The sequence below is a fragment of the Chiloscyllium punctatum genome, chromosome 36, assembly GCF_047496795.1.
Source record: "Chiloscyllium punctatum isolate Juve2018m chromosome 36, sChiPun1.3, whole genome shotgun sequence".
Lineage (NCBI taxonomy): Eukaryota > Metazoa > Chordata > Chondrichthyes > Orectolobiformes > Hemiscylliidae > Chiloscyllium > Chiloscyllium punctatum.
This window is the reverse complement of record NC_092774.1, coordinates 13,482,662-13,502,477: the sequence shown is the minus strand read 5'-3', so window position 1 is coordinate 13,502,477 and position 19,816 is coordinate 13,482,662. Positions and strand designations below refer to the sequence as shown.

Below are 19,816 nucleotides of genomic sequence, written 5' to 3'. Positions count from 1 at the left end.
ACTTGAAAGGATTCAGAGAATAAGGTCATTGAATATATCCAAGGCTGGTTTCATCTGATTTTTGAACAACAAAGAAGTGGATGTTTGTGGGGGAAGGCAAGAACACATCTGTCGTCTGCAAGGTGTTGGAAAGGATTCTGAGGGATAGGATTTATGACCATCTTGTGATTGTGAAGGCTGGACTTTCAGAGCATGTTTTGCCCTGACTGGGAGCAGAAGAGTTTGACTGAAGTGCGTCGGTGTTAATGCCTTGATGTCTCATTTTGCTCCCACCTTCCCGGGGTCATTAACCATTTTGTGTATGGTCCTTCCTCAAGAAGCTGCATTGCAGGTTCACCCTGAATTGACACTTTTTTTTTATGCTTCCCAAAATCAGACCTGCTCACTCTCAGCAGGATCCCCGTGTCGTGAAAGATATTCACATTCAGGTGGTATTATCCAAAATTCAGGGAGATGTCAGTCTTGATGTTTTTGCTTTTTCTGCCCCTGTAAGATCCTGAATCAGCACCTTCAGGGGAATTAGTTATATCGGAGTGAGAACAGAGAGTGGGATGGTGCTTTCAATTTTGTGGAGTAACAAAAGACCAGAATATTCCACAGAAAGTAGAATTGCTTGTTCTGAATTTTTACCCTGCCCTGGCAGTGATGACTTTTGTAATCTCTTTTTAAACAGTGTACTTGAAGATTTGAAGATAGAAGCTTCAAAATCAACGCATGAAGTCCTTACACCCGAAACATTGACTCTCCTGCTCCTCGGATGCTGCCTGACCTGCGCTTTTCCAGTACCACACATTTTGACACTGACTCTCCAGCGTCTGCAGTCCTCACTTTGACGTCAATGTCTGACAGTCGCTCAATCCATCGGGACAGGAAACAATTTTCAACTGAGTCTGTGAGAAGCAGCAAAGCGTTTTGGTTCCTGTTTGAGTACGTTTTCAGCATCAGTGGGACTGGATGAGAGACCCTACTGTTGCAGTGCATTGAGTGTGGGGTGTGTAGAAGCATCTACAGCCTGGAAAGAGGAATTGACGGCAGGGAGGGGCTGGAAACGTGTGTGTGCACGCAGCTGAAGCTTCGGCCATGGAGAAACCTGAGGAATCCTGCCCCGTGGAGAAACGGTGGAAGTGTGCTGATGGCGGAAAAAGCTTCCATTTCCCGCCTGCCCTGGAGATTCATCAGCGCATCCACACAGGGGAGGGGCCGTTCTCCTGCCCCGAGTGTGGGAAGGCCTTCAGCAAATGCTCCGACCTGCTGAGGCACCAGCGCTCCCACACGGGAGAGAGGCCCTTCAACTGCCCCAAGTGCGGGAAGAGATTTACCCGGGCCTCCCACCTGCTGAGACACCAGCTGGCCCACACGGGGGAGAGGCCGTTCTCCTGCCCTGAGTGTGGGAAGAGATTTGCCCAGGCCAACAACCTGTTGACCCACCGGAGGGTCCACACGGGGGAGAGGCCCTTCAGCTGCCCCGAGTGTGGGAAGGCCTTCAGCGATTCCCCCAACCTGCTGAGACACCAGCGGGTCCACACGGGGGAGAGGCCCTTCAGCTGCCCCGAGTGTGGGAAGGCCTTCAGCAATTCCTCCAACCTGCTGACCCACCAGCGGGTCCACACCGGGGAGAGGCCCTTCAGCTGCCCCGAGTGTGGGAAGGCCTTCAGCGATTCCCCCAACCTGCTGAGACACCAGCGGGTCCACACGGGGGAGAGGCCCTTCAGCTGCCCCGAGTGTGGGAAGGCCTTCAGCAGTTCCCCCAACCTGCTGAGACACCAGCGGGTCCACACGGGGGAGAGGCCCTTCAGCTGCCCCAAGTGCGGGAAGGCCTTCAGCAGTTCCCCCAACCTGCTGAGACACCAGCGGGTCCACACGGGGGAGAGGCCCTTCAGCTGCACCGACTGCGGGAAGGCCTTCAGCAGTTCCCCCAACCTGCTGAGACACCAGCGGGTCCACACGGGGGAGAGGCCCTTCAGCTGCCCCGAGTGTGGGAAGGCCTTCAGCAATTCCTCCAACCTGCTGACCCACCAGCGGGTCCACACGGGGGAGAGGCCCTTCAGCTGCCCCGAGTGCGGGAAGGCCTTCAACAATTCCTCTTCTCTGCTGACCCACCAGCGGGGCCACACGGGGGAGAGGCCCTTCAGCTGCCCCGAGTGCGGGAAGGCCTTCAGCAATTCCTCCCACCTGCTGACCCACCGGCGCGTCCACACGGGGGAGAGGCCCTTCAGCTGCCCCGAGTGCGGGAAGACCTTCAACAATTCCTCTTCTCTGCTGACCCACCAGCGGATCCACACGGGGGAGAGGCCCTTCAGCTGCCCCGAGTGCGGGAAGGCCTTCAGCAATTCCTCCACCCTGCTGAGACACCAACGTGTCCACACGGGGGAGAGGCCCTTCAGCTGCCCCGAGTGTGGGAAGGCCTTCAGGCATTCCCCCAACCTGCTGAGACACCAGCGGGCCCACACGGGGGAGAGGCCATTCCCCTGCACCGACTGCGGGAAGGCCTTCAGCAATTCCTCCCACCTGCTGACCCATCGGCGGGTCCACACGGGGGAGAGGCCCTTCAGATGCCCCGAGTGCGGAAAGGACTTCACGCGCTCCTCCCACCTTCAGAGGCACCAGCGAGTTCACGTACCACTGCAGGGGGGATTGAAGGAATGATGGCTGAGTGCCATTATCGACTGGACTATTAACCCAGTTCCAGGGATCCCGGGTTTGAATCCCGCTGCGGCAGATGGCGCTATACAGGGTATGGGTTGAAATTGCTGAGTGAGGCAATAATTCCTCCAGGTTAAGGCTGTACCAAGGATCCAGTTACAAAGGGACATCTTGGTGGTGACCAATAGTAAAGAAAGTGATGGGGGATGGGGTGGGGGTGGGGGAGAATGCGGGTGGGTGGGTGTGTGCGCTTTGACTTTGAGCTGTTTAAAAAGCAACTGCTTTTTCTCTGCCATTTTGCTGAGGGGGTTTGAAGCTGTAACAAAGTTGGGTCGCAATAAAGGTTACCTGAACTTGCTGCTGTGCTCGGAGCTCAAAGCTTTCAATGAGAGTCTAAGAGTTTTTGTTTTAAAGCTGCTCATTTCTTTCAGCTTCCTGCACTAAGCTTCCAATGTCGCATATCAGTCGTGAATGAGCAGCCAGTATCGTGAGAACTTGTCAATTTTTCAGGAGTGCAGAGTGTGTCATTTCATCGGCGTTGTAAAGTTTCCTGGCAGCATCAGGAGGTGTGGGCAGTGTTCGCGAGAAATTATGTGGAGAGGCTGATGTTGGACTGGGCTGGATAAAATTAAAAATCACACAACACCAGGTTATAGTCCAACAGGTTTATTTGGAAGGATGAGCTTTTGGAGCGCTGCTCCTTCATCATGTAACTGTGGAGCAGGATCATAACACCCAAATTTTATAGCAAAAGATCAGTGTCATGTAACTGAAATGACATATTGAACACACCAAGATTGCTGTTCAGTCTTTCACCTTTTAGACTGAGTTTCAGGTTTCAGTTCATTAACCTGTAAATCCCAGAATTACTATTAATTCACATTCTCGAGATGACTTAAGGTTTTTTTTTAAAAAAGTGACATCTCAGCCCAGACAATGCATTAAAGGTGTGAGGTTCGAGACTGTCAGTATCCCAAATTTGGAACTAGAACCAGTCTGATTCAAACTGGGAATTTATAAAATATTACACTGATTGACTGCCTGCAGTTTCTGCACATTTTTGAGCAAAGTAGAATGTGTCTGCAAACATATTTCTGCCAATACAAGTTTGCCCAAAAAGTGATGAGTTTGTGCATGAGAGTGCACGTAAGTGTCTGCGCATGTTTGGTAAAGTGAGTGTGTGATGGAGTATATGCTGAGAGATTGTTGGGGGCGTGTATGTGTGGGTGTCTGAGAGAAAGCGTGTGTATGAGTGAACTATTAAAAGCGAGGGGTTGCGTTTTGCTAAAACAAGGAAGGGAAGCCCATGAACAATTAAGGGTCCAACCCTTTGTCGTGCTGTAAAAGAGAGACAGGGTGAGGTTCAGGTACACAGTTCTTTGAAAGTTGCATCGCTGCTCGACAGGGTGGTCAAGAAGACATTAAGCATACTTGCCTTCATTGTTCACCCCACTGAGTCTCGGAGTTGGGACATCATGTTGAGGTTGTACAGGATGTTGGTGAGGCCACTTGGAGAGTACGGAGTACGATTCTGGTGACCCTGTAAGAGAAGTCTTCCTATGAGAGAGGGTTCGGTAAAGATTTACCAGGAGGTTGCCAAGACTAGATGGTTTGAGTTATAAGAAGAGATTTGGACTTTATTTATTGGAGCACAGGAGGTTGAGGAGTGACATTATTGAGGTTGATAAAATCATGTGGAGTGGAGGGAAGGTGAATAGCGAAGGGCTCTTCCTTAGTGTAGGGGAAGTCAAGGCTCAGGGGCATATATCTTTAAAGTGAGAGGAGAGAGATTTAAAAGGAACCTGAGGGACAACGTTTTGACAGAGGGTGGTTTGCATGTGGAATTTGGATGAGTACATGCATAGAAAGGTTTAGAGGGATATGGGCCAAACACAGGCAAGTGGGACTAGTTTAGTTTGGGAATCCTGATCGGCATGGATGAATTGAACCGAAGGGTCTGTTTCTGTGCTGTCTACCTCTCTGAACTAGAAGTGATCGTATTGAAACCAGTAGAATTCTGAAAGGGGCTTGACAGGATAGATGCCGATAAAATGCTCCTTTGTTGGGATTCTATGACTCCCCCGACAATGTGGAAGCAGGCCATTCAGCCCATTTATTTTATTCTGGCCCTCTGAAGAGTTTCACCCATATCCATTCCCATCCTCCGTATTTCCCATGGACAATCCACCCTAAATTGCACATCCCTGGTCATTATGGGTAATTCAGCACAGCCAATCCACCCAAACCTCTACACCCTAATCTAGAAATTACCTCCTCAAAAATGAAATTTAAATGCAGAGCTTTTCTCTAAGAAAAATGTCACTCTGAATCAATATTCAGACGCAGACTGAATTCACACCTATTGTTAGAAAAGCTCTACATTTGAATGATATTCTTGAGAAGGTAATTAAAATCAAATTCTGGGATTAACATAGCAAAGAACAGAAACCCATTCGAAAGGTGAAAGATTTAATCTAAAATTGGTTGATGTGTCATATTTCCGTGACGCTAGACTCCTTTGGATATAAATTGTGATCATGATCTCATTCTCCACAACTACCTGATGAAGGAGCGGTGCTCCGAAAGCTAGTGCTTCCAAACAAACCTGTTGGACTATAACCTGGTGTTGGGTGATGTTTAACTTTGTCCATGGGAAACACATGAGTTATGGGACTGGTAACAGTTCTTATTTTGTGATCTATTCCAAGTGAAATTTCTCCTCTGTGCAGGCACGGGTCAACAGTTTGTTTTTTGTACTTTGTGCGAGATCGGGCGAGCAGCTTTTAAATCCTTACGTTAAGCAGTTCAAGTAAACTGTCAATCAGCAATTGTATTCAGAGAGTGGTACTTCCAGCTCTGGTAATCCTGTTGCATCAACACAGAGAGGGGGAGGATGTCACATCTAAAGAGCAGACAGAAAAGTTATTTCGCTTGTTCAGTCAGTTCCTCACTCAGATGAGACTGGATACTGCTTTTAATGGATCATAATTAAATGCTACAATGGAACACCTTAAATTCGAGGAATTTTGAAAGGGCAAACGGAACAGTAACTTTGAAGAGAGATGTTCTTCCATTTTTAACCTTGGGTGACCCATATGAGGCATTTTTATTGATAGCTCCATAATCGTCTTCCTGCTGGATTTTTTTCAGGGCAAACAATTTCTGGTGGGAGAAATTCTGCATCCTGTGGAGGCAGGGAAATGAAAATAAAAACAGGTTGTTAAAAGCATTTGAACTATGGGCCCACGAGCTTTCGTGGGAGCAGTGCATTTGCCAAAAACATTTCTGAGGAATTCTGTCTAAATGTTGGACTGAAAGTAGTTTCCCCACCGAACATTAAACAGGTATTGAGAACGTTGTGCATTATAGAGTGTGTTCCTGAGGACCGGAGGAGGATTGAACTTGCCAACGTGAACCACACTTTGCAGAGAGAGGAAATTTCTCCGGATGGAAGAGGTTGATGGAAGTCAACAATTGTCAGATTATTCCATGAAAATAACAGCTGGTATGGGGATCCCAGAAGAGGGGAGTCTGTAATGACACACAGAAACAAACCCTTCAGTCCAGGCCAACCAGATATCCTAAATTAATCTAGTGACCCATTTGGTCCATATCCCTCCTGAATGCTTCCGATTCATGTCCCCATCCAGATGTACGTTTTTCTTCGGAGAATACTTAGGTGAGAGCCTAGATATGCTATTACTCAGCCTTTCCCCACTGAGCTTCACCTTTCCTTCATGCTAATTGTAGCTGGAGAAGGCTGAAAGCTGAAAAGGATTTCCTGGGGGGAAAAAAACTTTTATTCCAGATTGGGCTCAGTGATGGATTTTCTAAAGCTTGGTTATTGTAGATTTCAATCAGACAAAAAAAACCTTTCAGTTGTCCTTGTCCAAGGCAGAGTAGATATTCTTTTAAGGTACAATTGAGATATCGACATTCTTTACAATGTTTTTTCCATCATTACCAGTGATTGTCCATCATTTGGTTTATTGAGCATCATCTTCTTGTGATTCACCAGAGATGATTTGAAGTGAATTCTGTAAGATGCTTTTCTATTTTATTTAACTTTACTTGGTTCTTTAAGGCAAAGATTTCCTTTTCATGTGATTGGTATTAAAATATCTCAATGTATAATAATGAAGCAGCTCATTTATTCTGAAATTATTTCAATTAGTTGGTCAATTGCCAAATAATAGCTGCACAACTGTTGTCAATATTGATACCCCGGAAAGCTATTTTGTTTAATATATTTCCTTTGTAAAGATCTTATAATAATTTGGATATGAAATAAAGTTTGCAGTGTCTTATTAAATAGTTGAAAGTAACTTTGTACTTAATTGCTCCGTTTGGGATTCAACATTGTGACTTTGATAAAAGTGATCTTTCACAATTTATGGTGAGTCTATTAACAAACAAATGTCGCCATTTGCTCTTGAATTACCACAAATTCAATTTGAAATTCTTGAATGAGTTGAATAAGGGGTTAAAAAGTGAATATTTATTGCACTTTTTCTGAAATTCTCTGTACTGCCATTGTATTTGGTTAAGTGTATGTAACCCTCTTCATAACTTTGTATTTCTTTGATATTTCATTTGTCACTGCTACTGCCCAAATAGCCTAAAAAAAATGTTTTGGCAGTTGGTGAAGTTGTGAATTTTTAGTCTAGTAACATTATTCAATTGTGAAACAATCTGAAGATTAATTTAGGCACATACAAGAACGTCAAAGAGATTGTGATGATAGAAAGTCAACATGTAGAATTGCCAAAGAAATGTCAACTGTGGCTGCTCTTAATTTGGTACAGAATAAGTAGAGATAATGGCATTGTACACAAACTGTGTGTAGTGTGAGTTCAGAATTTTTCTCTTCCTTTTAATTCTGGCACATGCAGTGATAGCAGCACCATAATCTGTTTTATTTGTTCGTGGAATGTAAGCATCACTGGCAGAGCCAGGATTTGACTGCTAAGAACACAGATATGAATATTCGGTGAGCTTGAGTTGCAAGGTCTACTATGGCAAAACAAATGGTACTGGCTTGCACTGTACTCTGACAAGACAGAGACTTTGGGAGGAGAACAAAAATAGGAATTTCTACTTCAATATTGATGCTCCTATTTATATCTCTCAAAAGGAGAGTGTTTGGTCCTAAAAAATTAATAATGGCTCTTTTGTTGAATTATTTCCCTGCATCCGCATATATCTGGAATCGTTTTCTTTTCAAGAATTTTGCAATTACCTTTGCCATTTACTGGTTACATTACCCCTTCACGATCATTTCAAATCGTAATAACTTGCTTATTTTCTTTAAAATTAACTATCTCAAGGTCACCTCAAACCCCTTTTTCAAAGTGGCTGCACTATTTCCAATATGGTCATGCTTTGTAAATATTACCATATACCATTAATTATGTCCAAGTCTCCTTAGATTTCAATGTATCGTTTTATATATAAAAATGCCCCGTTACTTGTAGCTCAGCCCTTTAAATGTGTTATGTGTTCTCCCCCCGCAGCTGCAGAGTGAGACAGGAGAGTTTGTTTTTGTGAATGAACAGTTGTAGCGCGAGGTGGCTGTGACTTGGTGAAGGTGAGGCTCCCCGGCCCCGCCCATCCCCAACCCCGGCCCCGCCCACCCCTCCCCCGGCCCCGCCCACACCCGTGTGGAGATCCTGTACAACCTGAACATGATGTCCCAACCCTTGTACTCAATGGTGTGAACAATGAAGGCAATGGTGCTAAATGCCTTCTTAACCACCCTGTCTACCAGTGATGCAACTTCCAAAGAACGATGTACCTGAACCCCTCCCCCCCCCCCCCACACACAAACACACACACACACACCCCTCTCTATTGCACAACATGAGCTGGGGCCCTATCATTCTGTGCAAGTCCTGCCCTTCCCTGTTTTAGCAGAATACAACCCCTCGCTTTGATTCATACCTTGCTCATACACATCTGCTCTCTCGAACCACCCACACACACACACACTCTCTCTGACACACACAGGCTCATACTCCATTACACTCATTGTACCAAGCATACACTCAACACATGCACACACATGCTCTCTCATGCATGCATGTGCACATACACAACTCAATGGGGTGAATTTGTATTGGCAGAATTGTATTTGCATATATATTCAACTTTGTGCACTTTTTGAGCAATCTGCAGAAAATCAATCCATGTAATGTTTTATATAAATTCCTACTTTGGAAATAGAACTGGTCTGATTGAAGATTGGGATACAGATTCAATGTTCACACCTTTAATGCAATATCTGAACCCAGCTGTCACCTATTTTAGAAGACCTTATGTCACCTTGAGAATGTGAATTTAAAAAAGCTCTGGGATTAAGTATTAATGTACCAAAACCTGCAACTGCCTCACTCAGCAATTTCAGCCCACACCCTGTCTCCAAGTAAGTGTCTCCCTGCCCATCTGCCAGGAGGTGGGGGTTGGGGCATCTGTGTAGAGTCAACCACACTGATGTGGGTCTGGAGTCACGTACAGGCCAGACTGGGATGACTGAGTGAATCTATTCACAAAATGGCAGTTTCCTTCCCTAAAAAAAGGGACATGAGTGAATCAGATGGGGGTTTTCTCACCCCCCCCCAACCAAAAAACGGTTTCACTGTTAGATTCCAAACTCCAGATTTCTGACCAAATTCCAATTCCACCATCTGCCACAGCGGGATTCAAATCCGGGATCCCCGGAACTTGGTTGATAGTCCAGTCGATATTGGTACTCGGCCGTCGCTCCTACAATCCCCCTGCGATAGCTCCTGAACTTGCTGGTGGCTCTGCAGGTGGGGGGAGTGGGTGAAGGTTTGGCCGCACTTGGGGGCAGGGGAATGGTCCCTCCCCCGTGTGGACCCGCCAGTGCCTCAACAGGTTGGGCGAATTGTTGAAGGCCTTCCCGCACTCAGGGCAGCTGAAAGGCCTCTCCCCCGTGTGGACCCGCTGGTGCCTCAACAGGGACGGTGAACTGTTGAAGGCCTTCCCCCACTTGGGGCAGGGGAATGGTCCCTCCCTCGTGTGGACCCGTCAGTGCCTCAGCAGGGAAGAGGAATCGCTGAAGGCCTTCCCACATTCGGGGCAGCTGAAAGGCCTTTCCCCCATGTGGATCTTGCTGGTGGGTCAGCAGGGCAGAGGCCTGGGTTAAGCTTTTTCTGCACTTGGGGCAACTGAAGGGTCTTTCCCCCACCCCCCCCCCCAGTATGGCTACGCTGATGAGTCTCCAGGGCAGATGGAACACGAAAGCCTTTCCCACAGTTGGCACACTTCCACGGTTTCTCCAAAGAGTGGCATTCCTCTGGTTTCTCCATGGCCAAAACTTCAGTGACATACAAACGTGTGTACAGGCCCTCTCTGCCGTGAATTCCTCTTTCCAGGCCGTATAGTTGTTACACGCTCCACACACACACACACTGCACTGCAATGGTAGGGTCTCTCATCCAGTTCCACTGATACTGAAAATATACTTAAATGGGACCCAAAAACCTTTGCTCCTTCTCACAGAATCATAGTTGGAAATTGTTGCCTGTCCCGATGGATTGAGTGACTGTCAGACATTGATGTCAAAGTGAGGACTGCAGACACTGGAGAGTCAATGTTTCCGGTATAAGGCCTTCATCTGTTGGTTTCGAAGATTCCCCCTACAGATCTTCAAATATTCTGCAAAAACAGATTACAAAAGTCCTCACTGTCAGCGCAGGGTAGAAATTCTGAACAAGCAATTCGACTTTCTGCAGAATATGCTTTTCTTTTGTTATTCCACAAAATTAAAAGCACCATCCCACTCTCTCTCCCCCTCTGTTCTCAATCCGCTCTAACTAATCCTCCTGCATGTTCTGATTCAGGATTGTACAGAAGCAGAAGAGCATTTTGGATAACTCTGCCTGAAAGTTAATATCACAGAATCATAGCTGAAAATCGTTACAGTCCCAATGAATTCAGTGACTCAGGCAGTGACCACTACAGACATTGGAGAGTCAGTGCTGAAAAGTGTAGCGCTGGAAAAGCATAGGAGGTCAGGCAGCATCCGAGGTGCAGAAGAGTCAACGTTTTGGGCGTAGGCCTTTCATCTGTTGATTTTGAAACTTCAGTCTTCAGATCTTCAAGGATTCTGATAAAAAGAGATCACAAAAGTCCTCACTGTCAGTGCAGGGTAGAAATTCAGAACAAGCGATTCAGCGGAATGTTCTTTTGTTATTCCATGAAATTGAAAGCACCACTCCGCTCTCACTCATTCTCCTGAAGGTGTTGATTCGGGATCTTATAGGGACAGAAAAGCAAAAATATCACTACTCTGAATGTTGAATACCTCCATCTGAAAGTTAATATCTTTCACAGCATTTGGATACTGCCGAGAGAGTGAGCAGGTCAGATTTTGGGAAACAAAATAAACTGTCACTTCAGGGTGAGCCTGCAATGCAGCTTCTTGAGGAACAACTTTAGCATGAAATGGTTAACGTACATGGGAAGTTGGGGGAAAGGCACCATCAAGACATTACTTCCCTGGGCACGATGGGTAACTTAGCACGGTCAGTCCATTCTCACCTGGACAAAGTTGAACAAGCCTGGTTGTTAAGTCTTTCATCGTTTAGTACAGGTTTCAGGTATCAATAATATGTAAATCCCAGAACTTGGTGTCAGCCATCTTCTCAAGATAAATTAAGGTTTTATAACAAAAAGTGACATCTCAGCTCAGAAAATGCATTAAAAGGATTGAGGCCAGAGTCTGTCTGTATCCCAATCTTGAGTCAAACTGGTTCCACTTCCAAAGTGGAATTTAAAAAATATTACGTGTACCGACTGCTTACAGATTTTGCGCAAAAATGCACAATAAAATGTATCTGCAAACACGATTCTGCAAATACACATTCAACCCCCATTGGACATGTGTGCGCATGCGTGCGTGAGGGAGAGAAAATGTCTATCGGTGCTGTATATCTCTACGTCTATTTGATAACAGATGCTTCACTTCTGTTGGTGTAAATATTGTTTTAAATCATAGCTGGGTGCAAATGGTTAGATGTAAGGGATAGATAATTCATCAAGTAGAGCAGTATAAAAATCCTGGGAGATCCCTATTTCTGCTTTGCTTCCTAATGAACAAACATGAAGCCTGAGCACCGATATGTTTTTAATTTTGTTTCATTTTTCTTGTTTGATTCCATGCTATGATTACGGTCTGTGCCTGGTCGGTTGACAGGCTGGGGGATTGTGGGTTGGGGCTTGATTGACTGAATGTTTTATTGTTCATGAAGGTGTAAAGGTGGGGTCAAAGCTTCAGCAGAAATTCAGCAGAGCTGAAACAGACCAATATCTCACTCTGTGGGAACAGGGAGATCAGAGGATAGAGAAACCAGGACCTGAAACCCGAGCTGACACCAGACTACCCTGTGATCAGTGCTTTGATTAGCAGTGCCAACCCTCTGCCTTTACCTCGCTTCCCATTTGACCATCCCCTCGATATTCAGGATCCAATCCTTGTCATCATGAAGCCATGTCTCTGTAAGGAGTCTTTGATCACAATTATTCACTTCAGTGGGTGCAGTCAATTCATTGACTTTAGTTACAATGCAGCACACAATCAGACAACATTTGATTAATCTAGTCTAATTTGTTTGCATGTGCCCCATATCCCTCCGAACCCTTCCTATTCATATCCCCATCCAGATGCTTTTTAAATGTTGTAATTGTACCAGCCGTCACCACTCCCTCTGGCAGCTCGTTCCATACATGCACCACTCTGTGTGAAGTTGCCCCTCAGGTCCCTTTGAAATCATTCCCCTCTCACCTCAAACATATGGCCTCGAGCTTTGGACTCCCTTACCCTGGGGAAAAGACCTTGGGTATTCACCATATCCATGCCTCTTACAAACGTTTATCAGGTCACCCCTCAGACTCTGATGCTTCAGGTGAGGATCTAAAATTTGAATTTAGGGTATTGTCAGACTCAACAAGTATATGTAGGTTTTTACAAACCACAAAATGGCTTTTCAATTTAAAATAATACACAAAATGGCTGAGAATAATGATTGAACTCTGTGAACTTGTCCTGCTGTTTTGCAGAATTAAGCTACAATCCAAAGATAAGAGGACAATGGAGTTTGTTTAAAATGAACACGGACACATTAATTGACCATTTGAACTAACCTTGAGCTGCTACCATGGCATGATGATTTACGTAATTAAGACCCCTTTCCCAGGAAATATCATTGGATTAACCTGCTCTAAAGCATGTCACCTTATTACATTTGATTGGTCTTTTCTTGTAATTAAGGCTGTACTGTCTCTTAAAAAACCTAAATAAATAACGTGTCATTTTCAAATGTAATTGCACAACTTCGCCATGGAACACAGAAGCTTTAATCACTGTGTTGCTGGACAGAATTGGGTCAAGATGTCTTATTAAACTGATAACCTTGCTTTGTACAGACTGCATTTCATTGATTCTTTAGACCAATTGTGAACCGAAAGGGCCCTTAAGAGGGGTCTAGATCTTCACTCTGGATAGTTTGACCTGGCCAATTAACCCTAACCTGCACATTCCTGGGAACTATAGGTAATTTAGCATGGCCAATCCATTCTAAGCTGCGCATCCCTGGACACTGTGTAACTTAGCACAGCTAATTCACACAATCCTGCACCTCCCTGGGCACTGAGAGTACTTTAGCATGATCAATCCAACCTAACGTGGACAAAGTTTAAAAAAAATCACACACACCCAGGTTATTGTCCAACAGGTTTATTTGGAAGGACCAGCATTTGGAGTGCTGCTCCTTCATCAGGTGGTTGTGGAGAATAAGATCATAAGGTACAGAATTTATAGAAAAACATTACGGTGTCCTGCCACTGAAATGATATATTGAACAAACCTGGATTGTTAAGCCTTTCATATTTCAGAATGGGTTGCAGGTATCATTAATATGTAAATCCCAGAACTTCCTGTAAGACACTTTCTTGAAATAACTTCAGGTTTTATAACAAAAGGTGTCATCTCAGCTTAGACAATGCATTAAAGGTGTGAGATCAGAGTCTGTCTATATCCCAGTCTTGAATCAGACTGGTTCTGTTTCCAAAGCAGGAATTTATAAAATATTACCTGGATTGACTGCCTGCATGAACTGCCGAGTCTCACCCACGAGCTGAAATAACTGGATAGGGTTGGGCTTCATCCCACAGTGCAAAGAATTCCCATTTTCCACCAAAATCCCAGATGTACTTCCTTTACTCAGTTGCTCTCTCACAAATGCAAGACTTGATTACATTCTTCTGCTCCCAGTAAGGGCAAAACACTGGGTGCCTCCTAGCAGAGCGCTTTAGGGAACATCTCCGGGACACCCGCACCAATCAACCACACCGCCCCGTGGCCCAACAGTTCAACTCCCCCTCCCACTCTGCCGAGGACATGGAGACCCTGGGCCGCTCCCTCACCACCAGACGCCTGGAGGAAGAACGCCTCATCTTCCGCCTCGGAACACTTCAATCCCAGGGCATCAATCTGAACTTCAATAGTTTCCTCATTTCCCCTTCCCCCACCTCACCCTAGTTCAAAATTTCCAGCTCAGCACTGTCCCCATGACTTCTCCGGACTTGTCCTACCTGCCTATCTCTTTTTCCACCGAGCCACTCCACCCTCTCCTCCCTGACCTATCACCTTCATCCCCTTCCCCACTCACCTATTGTACTCTATGCTACTTTCTCCCCACCCCCACCCTTCTCTAGCTTATCTCTCCACGCTTCAGGCTCTCTACCTTTATTCCTAAAGGAGTGCTTTTGCCCGAAACGTCGATTTCGCTGCTCCTTGGATGCTGCCTGAACTGCTGTGCTCTTCCAGCACCACTAATCCAGAATCTGGTTTCCAGCATCTGCAGTCATTGTTTTTACATCTTTGAAAGCTGCTCAGAAAGTCCAGTCTTCACAACCACACTTCTGCTTTCACAGCATGGAAGCAGACCTTACGGCCCAACTTGTCTGTGCCGACCACATATCTGAAATTAATCTAGTCCCATTTGCCAGCACGTAATCCACACGACTCCAAACCATCCCGATGCATTTTAAATGTAATCGTACCAGCCTCCACCAACTCTTTTTAGATTAGATTAGATTACTTACAATGTGGAAACAGGCCCTTCGGCCCAACAAGCCCATACTGCCCCGCCGAAGCACAACCCACTCATACCCCTACATCTACCCCTTACCTAACACTACAGGCAATTTAGCATGGCCAATTCACTGGACCTGCACATCTTTCGACTGTGGGAGGAAACCGGAGCACCCGGAGGAAACCCACGCAGACACGGGGAGAATGTGCGAACTCCACACAGTCAGTCGCCTGAGGTCTCTGGGGTCTCTGGCGCTGTGAAGCAGCAGTGCTAACCACTGTGCCACCGTGCCGCGCTAGCAGTTCGTTTCATATATGCACAACTGTCTATGTGAAAAAGTTGTCCTTCACGTCCCTTTTAAATCATTTCCCTCTCACCTCAAACAAATGTCCTCTAGCTTTGGACTCCCCAACCCTGGGGAAATTCCTGATGAAGGGCTTTTGCCCGAAGCATCGATTTTCCTGCTCCTCGGATGCTGCCTGATCTGCTATGCTTTTCCAGCACCACTCTGATCTAAACTCTGGTTTCCAGCATCTGCAGTCTTCCCTTTTGCCTCGGTCGAACCCTCTACCTGTCTACACCTGTGCCCACTTCACCAACCAGCACACCCTTTATCTGCATCGCCCCCTACACCCAACCCCAATCCTGAAGAAGGGTTACACCCGAAACGTTGACTTCTCCACCTCCTGATACTGCCTGACTTGTTGTGTTCTTCCAGCCTCCTACCTGTGTATCTTGCCAATTGAGACACAGACCTGGAGCAACGTTTCCAGAGTCTGTCCCCATCCCGACACACTGCCTTTCCTTTTAGTTGCTGCAAGGCAACAACTGAATCCCAGAATGAAAAAAATAAATGGAAAAGGTGACAAGAGAAGAGAGTGCCGTACTCCCAGATAATGGACAGAGGGAGGAATTTGCAGTCTGGGATGAAGCTCAATGTTCATTCAGACACGAGCAGCAGCAGCTTCAGAACCTCATGGTCCAACTTCCGCATTCAGACAATGGGGTGACTCTGATTGGCAGGAGGACCAACGTCCTTCCTGTTCTCCTGTGCTGCCTATTGGTCAATCAAAAGAAGGTCTCGCGCCTTATTTGCCGATAGCGATTAGCATGCGCACCGGTTTTTGCTGACACCGGCGAACATGCGTACTGCGTTGCTGACACCGGCAAACATGCGCAGTATGCTCTTTGAGGTTGCTGTTATTGACAGATTTGAAGTGTCCAAATGCCAGGGAAAAAAAAGGGGTAGAGCCACAATTTTTTTTTCCCCTGTGGTTCGACATTTTATTGCTTCTGCGTTTTGTCTGGTTACTCCACTTTTGTATGTCTTTTGTCCTTGTGGAGAGAGAGTGTGCCCCAGTGAGCTGTCTATGGGATGGAGCTGTAACCAGTTACACAGACTGAAGTAACATTATAGTCGTCGCAGCAGGGAGTAACTGCACACATTTCCTGAGTGTGATCACAGTTTCAATTGTTCATCAGAAACAGGGAGCCAAAAGAACACCAGAACGACAGAGAAGTCGTAGAAATGCGGGGACTGTGCTGACGGATTCCATTCCCTGTCGGTCCATGAGATTTATCAGCTCAGTCACAGTGCGGAGAGGCAGTTCTTCAAAACATTATTACAACATTATTTCCCATTGACAAAAACACATTCACGCTGCCTGATTACCTTGAACTTGTACAAGTGCCCTGTCATCACATCTTTAATCATAGCTTTGAACATTTTCCCTATGACATATGTTAAGGTAAATGGTCTGCAGTGTCCTGTTCTCGGTCTCCCTTTTTGAAGAAAGGAGTTTTCCAATCTACAGAAACCTTCCCTGAAACTAATGACGTTTGGAAAATTAAAACCAATGCATTAACTATATCACCAGCTAATTTTTCTTTTAAGGGTCTAGAATGAAATCCTTTGGACCCCTGGGACTTGTGAGCTTGTAGTTCCAACAGTTTACTCAGTACTACTTCCCTGGTAATTGTAATTGTCTTCAGTTCCTCCTTCCCTTTCAATTCCTGATTTCCAGCTAGTTCCAGGCTGTTACTTGTATCCTCTCTAGTGAAGACAGACTCAAGCTCTTTTTAATTCATCTGCCATCTCTTTGTCCTCCGTTATTGAATCCCCAGACTCATTTTTTACAGAACCAACACTTAACTTTTTTAAGAAAAGCTAACAAAGTGATGAAACTTTCCTTCCTGTTTTTATATTTTTGGCTAACTTTCTAACTCTAATTGCTGTGCTCCTGCCTCCATTATTTCTGATGTTTGCCCCAGCTCTCAACTCTCGCATCAACCTGTCTGCATATTCTATAGAACTGACCTTGGTTAAGTGTTGCAAAACACACAAGGACAAATTTTTCATCTCCAGAAAGTCTTAATACTGAACACGATAACATTCACTTTGAAATATTGTTCATTCAAACTTCACAAGCACACCCTCCAGATTCAAAATCCCACAATGACACCCAGTTTTGTTATGATCTTTAATTGTGAAGAGAAATTTGAATATCCAGTGATTAACTGGAAGAACTGTTCACGAGGATTTCACATTTTTAAACAGAAAAAAATCAACTGGATTAATTTAGCAGAATACCACGTATGGCCTGAAATTGTAAATTGAGTTTTGTTTTGAGTGACGGAGCAGGTCCACACCAGATGAGGATCTAATACCTAGATTTAGGCTGTTGTCAGGAGCTTTTATTCATCACAAAATGGCATCTCAATATAAAGTAATAGAACAACATGGCTTCAGGCAGCAAATTAACATTGTGTTTAAAATGGCTCAAAGCTGCATTTCTGCATTCCTGAGCGAACTGAATTACAGATTAAGCAAACGATGCCTTCTTCATTGTATGGATCTAATTAAGCTAGATAAGACATGACTGACCATCCTAGCTAACCTTGAAGCACAGGTATGAGGAGATCATACGCGTGAAACAACATTATTTCCCAGGAAGTATCATTGGATTAACCTGTTTCCATTGTGTAATTTTATTACATTTTATTGGATTATTCTGGAATTAAGGCTGTACTGTCTCTTAAGAAACATACGAAAATTGATTTTTTATTCTAAGTTAATCATACAGTTTCTCCAAGGAACACAGAATCTTTTAATATCTGTGTTGCTGGACAAATCTTTGCCCGGCCATTACAAATTAAAGTGTGAAACCTTGCTGAAGCAGACCATAATCCTAGTGTTCATTTGACCGATCGCGGAACTGAGAGACCCCTCCCGGGGGTTGAGATCTTCAACTCTCACTGTGCTTTTGGTGTGACCCATGATTACAGAGACTTGTGGGAACGGAGAGGATTTTTAACCCCCATGGGGCAGACGAACAGTAATGCTGTTTTGTCCAATCAATCTGGCAGCTATCAAGATGTTCAGCTCATGCTGAGGCAATGGATACAGTCTCCAAAGGAATGAGCAGATGGATGCTGCTGCCAAGCAGGCAGCCTGACACCCCAAACCTCTGGTCCCATTGGGTCCCCAGCAAAACCCCGACAGAGACAATATGGGGATAGAAATGCCAGGCCTGAAATCACAGGGTGCGCCCCCTGCTGAGCAGCACAAACTATGGCCTCAAACAGGGTACTCCCTCGATACTCAAACCGAAATGTGGGTGACCCCCGATGGACTACTTTGTATTCCTTCTTTGCTGCTGCCTTTTTCAATTGATTATGTGCAGTATTGTACACACGTGGGTAGGGAGGGAATGGTTAATACTGTATTACAAACCTGGTGTCACCCAGATTTCCAGAAAGCAGATAGGAAAAGAGCTGAAGCATGTTTAATTTGTAAACAAACAAGATGCATGGTTTAAGAGGGATGCCCTAAGGTTGTTAACCACCTCCTTGCCTGGTGGGCCTTTTTACTTGTCTACAACTTGCTTTTAGAGTCATAGAGATGTACAGCATAGAAACAGACCCTTTGGTCCAACCCGTCCATGCCGACCAGATATCCCAATCGAATCTAGTCCCACCTGCCAGCACCCGGCCCATATCCTTCCAAACCCTTCCTATTCATATACCCATCCAAATGCCTTTTAAATGTTGCAATTGTACCAGCCTCCACCACATCCTCTGGCAGCTCATTCCATACACGTACCACCCTCTGCATGAAAAAATTGCCCCTTAGGTCTCTTTTATATCTTTCCCCTCTCATCCTAAACCTATGCCCTCTAGTTCTGGACTCCCTGACCCCAGGGAAAAGACCTAGTCTATTTATCGTATCCATGCCCCTTGTAATTTTGTAAACCTCTATAAGGTCACCCCTCAGCCTCCAACGCTGCAGGGAAAACAGCCCCAGCCTGTTCAGCCTCTCCCTGTAGCTCAAATCCTCCAACCCTGGCACCATCCTTGTAAATCTTTTCTGTACCCTTTCAAGTTTCACAACATCTTTCCGATAGGAAGGAGACCAGAATTGCACGCAATATTCCAACAGTGGCCTACCAATGTCCTGTACAGCCACAACATGACCTCCCAACTCCTGTATTCAATACTCTGACCAATAAAGGAAAGCATACCAAACGCCTTTTTCACTATCCTATCTACCTGCGACTCCACTTTCAAGGAGCTATGAACCTGCACTCCAAGGTCTCTTTGTTCAGCAACACTCCCTAGGACCTTGCCATTAAGTGCATAAGTCCTGCTCAGATTTGTTTTCCCAAAATGCAGCATCTCACATTTATCTGAATTAAACTCCATTTGCCACTTCTCAGCCCATTGGCCAATCTGGTCCAGATCCTGTTGTAATCTGAGGTAACCCTCTTCGCTGTCCACTACACCTCCAATTTTGGTGTCATCTGCAAATTTACTAACCGTACCTCTTAATGCTCGCATCCAAATCATTTATAAATGACAAAAAGTAGAGGGCCCAGCACCGATCCTTGAGACACTCCACTGGTCACAGGCCTCCAGTCTGAAAAACAACCCTCCACCACCACCCTCTGTCTTCTACCTTTGAGCCAGTTCTGTATCCAAATGGCTAGTTCTCCCTGTGTTCCGTGAGATCTAACCTTGCTAATCAGTCTCCCATGGAGAACCTTGTTGAATGCCTTACT

General features: G+C 45.3%; 1 protein-coding gene and 2 long non-coding RNA genes across 6 annotated transcripts in view; 1 reads left to right on the top strand and 2 right to left on the bottom strand.

Moving 5' to 3' along the window:
• Positions 1-2,846, top strand: part of LOC140460737 (uncharacterized) — a 55,732-nt gene extending 52,886 nt beyond the window's left edge. For 3 of the 4 annotated variants that reach the window (XM_072555370.1, XM_072555371.1, XM_072555369.1), the window contains exon 2: positions 674-2,846. In XM_072555370.1, coding sequence (XP_072411471.1) covers positions 1,081-2,646 — 1,566 coding nt within the window. In that variant the 5' untranslated portion in view covers positions 674-1,080 and the 3' untranslated portion in view covers positions 2,647-2,846. The remainder of the gene's footprint in view (positions 1-673) is intronic. The other variant, XM_072555372.1, reaches the window with a different exon arrangement.
• A 2,719-nt stretch (positions 2,847-5,565) lies between these two features.
• On the bottom strand, positions 5,566-6,562 carry LOC140460827 (uncharacterized). The gene is made up of 2 exons (XR_011954368.1): positions 5,974-6,562; positions 5,566-5,827 (listed from the first exon to the last, which is right to left on the bottom strand). It is a non-coding gene; the product is annotated as an uncharacterized lncRNA (long non-coding RNA).
• A 5,892-nt stretch (positions 6,563-12,454) lies between these two features.
• Positions 12,455-15,755, bottom strand: LOC140460800 (uncharacterized). Its single transcript, XR_011954337.1, has 3 exons — positions 15,647-15,755; positions 13,757-13,799; positions 12,455-12,577 (listed from the first exon to the last, which is right to left on the bottom strand). It is a non-coding gene; the product is annotated as an uncharacterized lncRNA (long non-coding RNA).
• Between the last annotated feature and the right edge of the window lie 4,061 nt (positions 15,756-19,816).